The 7,406-nt window shown below is 34.3% G+C and overlaps 1 protein-coding gene across 1 annotated transcript in view; it reads right to left on the minus strand.

The window, feature by feature from the left end:
* Positions 1–3,014: 3,014 nt before the first annotated feature.
* LOC111477181 (copper-transporting ATPase PAA2, chloroplastic) overlaps positions 3,015–7,406 on the minus strand; it is a 9,723-nt gene continuing 5,331 nt past the window's right edge. The window contains exons 11-17 of the mRNA XM_023121206.1: positions 6,691–6,757; positions 6,061–6,140; positions 5,441–5,892; positions 4,953–5,127; positions 4,417–4,548; positions 3,757–3,907; positions 3,015–3,619 (exon numbers count right to left, since the gene is read on the minus strand). Of these exons, the coding sequence (XP_022976974.1) occupies positions 3,528–3,619; positions 3,757–3,907; positions 4,417–4,548; positions 4,953–5,127; positions 5,441–5,892; positions 6,061–6,140; positions 6,691–6,757 (1,149 nt within the window). The 3' untranslated portion in view covers positions 3,015–3,527. The remainder of the gene's footprint in view (positions 3,620–3,756; positions 3,908–4,416; positions 4,549–4,952; positions 5,128–5,440; positions 5,893–6,060; positions 6,141–6,690; positions 6,758–7,406) is intronic.

Genomic DNA, 7,406 nt, shown 5'->3' on the forward strand with positions numbered 1-7,406 from the left:
AATAATTGAATATATAATTGATTAAATAATATAGCATATGATAAATGTTGATTAAATAAAGGAATGAAGATATATAATAAAGAATCAAAGAAGATGTTTCTATTCCAATCAACAAAAGTTACAAAACAAGAGAATCATTCTTCATAAAGCCTACAAATATTAATAAATTAACCATAGACTTAGGGTCCAATCAAAACCAAGCATTTAGATTTTACGGTAAATCCAAAAAAATAATAAATATATATATATATATATATATATATCCATAATTAAAAGTAATATTGTAAATTTAAAATAATTCAGGTAATTATAAGAGAGAGTCGAGGGTAAAACGGGAACTTTAGATGAGGAGCGCCAGAGGATCTGGCAGGAGCTGGGCCCACGGCCCATCAAGGAGCCTGATTGATTATCTCAGCACCATAAAGAGAGAAAAGTAATCCATTTTAGGTTAAATTACCAATTCAGCCTTTATGATTTCATTATACTTCCAAATTGTCTTTTCTTCTCCCTCTCTGTTAATATATAAATATATATATATATATATATATATATATATATATATTAAACCATTTTATTTTATTTATTTTTTTAGTGAATGTAATCAACGTGACTCGATTTGGTTTTATTTTAGTAAGAAAAATAATATTTAAAAAAATTATCCAAATTGATTTATAATTAATGGAAAGAAAAGAGAAAAAAAAGAAATTAACCTCGGGAAGGTCAATTGGTCCCGTCTACTCATCTCTGTGGAGCTCTGACACGGTTTCTGATTGATTTGGTTGGGACCCACGACTTGTCCGAAAAGTCTGACAGTACCTTGGACGGCGAGGTTAACGCCGTTAACGTCGCCGTCGTAACAAATTTAAAACACCAGAAAATAATTTGAAAAAAAGAAATTAAAAAAATGTCGTTTACTGTTATTTTTGGGGGTAGGTGATGTTTGTTTTTAAACAGTGTTTGGATAACTAACTGAAGGCTGGGTTTTGTATTTAATTGGGTGTAATGACATGTCTCCTGGGCTATGGTGTGTTTCTTTTTAGGGTAACAGGTCGGTCACGTTAATAAAACTTTTACCATTCCAGTTTTGTGGGTCCCGCTACCTTTCCGTATCTGCCAGCTGGCCATCCCTCTGCCACATCGGGAACTGTTTACAAACAATACTGCCACGTGTGTAAAGGGTTTTATTCAGTTAATTTATTGTCATTTTCATCCATTTAGAATTTGGTTTTTTTTCCTTTTCTTTTGGAAATTTAATTAATTAAATTCAAAAAATAAATAATACAGTAAGAGTAGATTTGATTTATAAAAGCCCATAATTAAAGTATAATATTAAATACTAATATGATTCGAGTCTAGTCAGCAATTCCTTCTGAAATTTGGGGTGATAATTTAGTCCATGGTAAAAAATATCGATTTAATTTTACCCGCGTAAAGGTTGACTTTATAGTTGACTTATTTTTAGTTTAATTATTATGATTTTAAAAGGTTAGGTTTGTCCGTATTGGTTAATAAAATTTCACAATTCATCAATATCGTTAACATGTTGATGTAATTGAGTTTCTTTATTACTTTTGTACAACAATGCAGTAGTAGAAGATTGAACTTTCGACTTGGCTATATTTTCATCTACTATGATATGATTATATAGTCATTGAGCTAATAGACGGTATTAGAGATGTTCATTTTCCGTTTGAACGGGAAGTGGAGAGGAGGTGAGGAACGTTTTTTTAGTTAAAAATAAAAAATGAACTAAATTATAAGTTTTGTTTTATAGGTATAAAGGGGTATTTACCCCTTAAAATCGTTCCATTTGTGGACGACGCTTAACCAACACCCTCACCAAAAACAGAAAAGAGCACTGAAGTGTACGGCGTCACCCCCATGCGTGAGAGCCGGCGAAGGAGAAAATCAATTTATGATACTAATTATGAAAAACGGGAAAAGGGAGTTAAAATCTGTGATTGGTGGGTGACGGCAGTAGGGGTGCAGGGGAGGGTGATGATAGGAGGCCCACCAATCACATGCAAATGCGAAAAAGCCCATTTCCAAGTGCATTATTACCGAACTCAACCCAGGCAATCTGCCTCTTCTTTCTTCCACGATGACGCTCACGTGGCCATTTAATTCTATTATTAAATATTTTAAAAAGCCCTGTCGGCCCCACCTTTCCCCCATCTCCTAATTTAATGCTTTTCCTTTTTTCCCTCTTCACAAAAAAACAAACCCCACATATAAATGCCAAATTAAATTCTCAGTATTATTTATTTTTATAGTTCGGATTTAAATTTTTTTATTTTTTTGGTCGAAAATAGTCCAACACTACAAAAGATAATAATTTACAGTCATATTTCTAACAGATGTAATAAAAGCATGAGTGACTACAAACAAAATATGTAAGACTCGGACTCGGCCACTAGGTACATTAAAACGTTTAAATAGTTGAATAATTTGATTTATTTAATGTGCACAAAAATAAATAAATCAGATCCTTATAAATGTGTAGATAAGATGGATAGTGCAGTTTAAGCGAATGAAGTACTTAAACAGAACACATTTAAAGTTAAAAAGAAAGTATAGAAACATCATGGGATGCATTTTGAAAAATAAAGGGAAAAAAAAAAGGTACAAATGAAGATGAAGACAAAATGATTGAGAATATCCTTCAAAAGTGGGTTTCATAAAGAAGGTGGGTAAATCATACCAATAAAATCTGTTACCAAGCCCACTTCCGCTGCTAAAAACATCCATTCAAGAGAAGCATCCTTTATTAAAGGCAAAAGAATGTCCTAATGTTGCTCAAATTGTTAAATTCAGAAATCAGAAGTCATCTAAATAGTTTCAAATGTCTGCACAACAATCATCTAAATAGTAATGCAATTTCGATGAGATCATATTGATCGCATGCAATGAAACTATTCATACTCAAATTTAAAGCTGGGCCTTTCCACTTTCCATTATATATGCGAAAACCTTGGTCAGAGAAAGAAACAGAAAAAGCACTGAAAAGTGAGGAATGATACTTCTAATCTACATAATGCATTTGCATATGAGATAAAATTTTAGGACAAAACAAGATGAGCTTTCAATAGGGAATATTTCTTTTACCAATCAGGCAATGGCCCATTAAATTCATTAGTTTCAATATCAGAAACAGGAAGAATCCCATCGCCCATTCTGCCATGCCAACCTCCCTCCCTCCCTCCCTCCTCATCTCGGGATGGAGAAAAAAATGAGCAATAATATGGTATTTTATGGTTGAAGCAAGACATTCTTTCAACTCACGTGACTTGTATTTTATTTTATTATTATTATTAAAAATGTGGATTTGTTAGAGAGAGAGCTCCCTTGAAGCACAATACTGTCAGGCTAGATCCAGGTTTGTCCAGGGTTATTAAGAAATTAAAGCACAGAGAGAGTCATGGATATGCACTTAACTGACACGTTTGATGTGATGTGGTCTTTCCCTGATGTTCGGTTGGCTCTATAATTTATTAAAATGAAGCTGGTTGACATCTTTTGTATGCCATTCAGGTAGATTTTTGAGGTTCTTTGGGGGCATGGATCTGCAGAAGTAATGAGTTGGTGACGACGAATATTGAACTTAAAGCCATAAGACCACCTGAGAAACCAAAAAAAGAGTAGTCATTTTTTATTCACAGAAACATAATGTTCTTACTGTTACGAATCAGAATATAACAAAATAACTTCGGGAGTGCTTAATTTTAATATTAAGAGGAGAGATCTGTATGCATCCACCTGAAAGGGAAGGAGTCATTGCAAAGTCAAATCCTGGGAGCAGCACTCCAGCAGCAATTGGAATGGCAACGGCATTGTAAGCTATTGCCCACGACAAATTTTGGTACACCTTAGACATTGTTGCTTGTGCTAGCTCCATTGCGTCTACAAGCTGTCAGAAAGGGCATGTGGCGCTTACAAAATAACGAAGGAGATAATATTTGTGATTCATCTTCTCTGGTGTTGGTGTTTTGTTATACAATGAAAAACTCCTACTATCTTGATAAGTACGATTCCCCTAGAAATCACCGCACCCAAAGACCAGCACAAAAGAGGCTGATGGAAACATGCCATAGAATGAATTGTTCCTGGCTTCTTGTGGGATAAACACCTTTAAACAGTTGAAAAGGAGCTAAAGAAAAATCCCCTTTCTAAAGAAGGTAATGTCATATATTAAACTATGAATGCTGAACAAAACCACACGGAAGGGAGTATCCAGCCTCTATTCTTTGCTATAACTGTACCCCAATGTGAAATATGCAACGTATATGATATTACATATAACTCAGTTTTGAATTTGTTTACAAGAGCAATAAGGAAAGACTTCATATATAAATATTATGAAAAATTAACCCCGAAAAAATGAAAAAAGAACAAAAAGTACTGAGAAAATGGTAGCACCTGAGATATTCTATTTCCAAGAAGTAAAATGGACGCGGCATTCGAAGCAGCATTTTCATGTGCTTCAAGCTGCAGAGCAATCCCAACATCGGAAGAAGCCAAAGATGGTGCATCATTTATGCCATCACCAACCTATGAAAAACCAAAAGGCAGGTTAGATATAATAGTTTTGGCCATACAAGATTAAAAGAGCAGGACTGGTTGGTTGTTGAGGATCCTATAGCAATTTTTACATCTGATAGCCAAGGGCATATTTGGGACTTGCAACACATATCTCCAGGAAATATTTGGTTGTTCAAATGAATGATTAAGATAGTATGGAAACTTTAATGTAAATGTCTACCTCACTACGAGTGTTTGAAAATCAATGATAAACAGAAATCAGGAATAAGTTAGCAATTTCAAATCATTCAATGGGAAAGAACATCCACTTTTTCATAGTGCCACAGTGAGCTTAAAGATTGTGAATTTCAAGTACGTCAGTAACATGTGCAAGTAAACTCTAGAAAATAATTCGTCAACTTGTAAGACAATACCATAGCAACTCGATGTCCAGCAGTTTTCAGAGTGGAAATAAGGTCAGATTTGTTTTGAGGAGTCAAAGATGAGTGAACAAATTCCTTTTCTATTCCAACTGACTTGGCTACACTTGCAACTGCCTCTTCCCTGTCTCCAGATAAGAGGACCGTTCTGATTCCCTTCTTCTGGAGCCTTTCCAAACAAAGCAACAGGTCAACACGAGGAAACAATGTTCAGTATAGCTGACAACCTATTTTCAGTATTCAAATAAAAACAACATCCTGGAGAAGAGTTGAGATTCCAAAGCAATTGGCATAATGATAATAACATTTTTCACTTTTCTCAATTTCACACGAAAGAAAAGCGAATATCATTCATAAATTCATTTGGATCTCAAGCAAAGAGTTGGTGCTAACAGCTGTTCCTGCAAAGTACTAGAAATTTTAGGGAATAGACCTTCCATAGCGGATTTGTCAGAAATCCAATGGATGAAAATGAAAGTTACCTATTAACAGTGGATTCAGCATCATAGCGCAACCGATCAGATATTACAATAGCACCAATGATGCCTTCTCCTTCGCGCCCAACGTAAACAACTGTTTTTGAATTATTTGAAGATGATATCCACTCTAATGACTGAAACACAGAATGCTCGAGATTCTTAAGATCAGAGGTACTTGCTTTTTGCTCAAATCGATCATTAACCCATTCTAATGAACCAACAGCAACTAGTTGTCCATTTACATTGACAAAAGATCCGAAGCCAGGTTCTACCAACTGCCCTGTTGTGCCTGGAATGGTCAAATTCAAAGATTCTGCTTTATCTATGATAGCTCTTGCAATGGGATGTGAAGCAGTTTTCTCCACTGCAGCAGCAACTTGAAGTATTTCTGCTTCTCCATAAACAAACGAAACCACAGAAGAAACAGTAGGCTTTCCTTCAGTAAGTGTTCCTGTCTGAAAGTTAAGAAATTTGGTGAGACTGTGAAGAATATTGCCTATATGATCTAGGAAAACTTGCATGTCAAACTTTAAGAAGTAATTTAGGAGAATTTTAGCGAGAAATTTCACGTGGTTGTCTGAGGGAGAGTTAAAGTGCGGATTGTAATATCCTAAAGCAATAACCTTGTCCAAAGCAACACAATCTATGCCTGCCAGGCGTTCCAATACATCTCCTCCTCTTATTAGAAGTCCTCTTCGAGCCCCTGCTCAGTTTGTAGTGCACAACAACATAAGAACAATAGGGGTATTTATTTATTATTTTAATAATATGAGATTTAGTAGTAGGAAGGATGAAGTAGAATGAGATATAGTAATCTCAGTCGGGTGTTCATATGAAAATATGAAATAAAGAGAACAAAAGACATATGATTCAAATACGAGCAATCAATTTTGACAGCATCAAGTTAAATACAAGCATGAAACAAAATACAAAGTGTGCCAGTACATCCATCATATGTGCAAAATCTGTGCTCCTTTTAACTTCAATGGAAAAAAAGTCTCTCTATCCCTTTTTCGCTTATTGGATCTTCTCCTAGGGTTTTCTCTCATTTTTTGCCTGTAATACATTTTATTAACTTCCAGATTCCACTTCTAGTTGGATTCACGTCATCATTCAAAGTTCTTAAGACGGCAGATCAAGAAGAGAATATGAGCACTTGACATTGTCTATATATATAATCAATTCAAATTTCATGGAAATGTTAACCATCCCCAATAATTTCATTGTTTTTATGAAAAGAAATTGAAACTCACCAAGGGAGGTGCCAACTAGAATTGCTGTGGGAGTGGCTAGTCCAAGTGCACATGGACAAGAAACTACCTGAAGAAGTACCAATACGCCAACAGTAAAAAAACCATGCAACTTTATTTTTCTTCCCCAGGGTAATTAAAGTACATAAAGTTCACCACATTAAGGACTAAAATGTGATATGGGTTAAACCTAGACTAGGAAATGCAAATTTAATTTATGAGAAATATGATACCATGACTGTAGTATGATTATCCTCCCATAATCTTTCCGACATAGATTTCCCATTCCTAAATCATGTGAAAATCCAATTTGGTAATGGTCACAGTTATTTTTATTTTTATTTTTTTTTTCCTTTTTGGTGTCTGATTGAATGTGGGTAAGGCTGAGTTTGGAAATATTTTTTTCATGCACTTTACTGAATCACTCGTATTATGGGGGATATCTATTGGGTTCTTAAAATGGTGATAAAAACTTATCAAACGCAATAATTTAAAAGGAATTTCACTCATCATATATTTGGTCCACAATGAATATGATATTGATAAACCTATAAAAAGAAATTTGTTTCTTTGAAGAAAAATAAGAAACGAAAGGTCTTAACAATAAAATTGGAAAAATCACAAATAATAACAACCAATAAAGAAACAAAATATTTTAACAAAGACATAAAAAGATAGTTGCAATAAGGAAAAAAAAAAAAAAAAAAAAAAAAACAACC

Source organism: Cucurbita maxima, unplaced genomic scaffold (assembly GCF_002738345.1).
Source record: "Cucurbita maxima cultivar Rimu unplaced genomic scaffold, Cmax_1.0 Cma_Scf00003, whole genome shotgun sequence".
Lineage (NCBI taxonomy): Eukaryota > Viridiplantae > Streptophyta > Magnoliopsida > Cucurbitales > Cucurbitaceae > Cucurbita > Cucurbita maxima.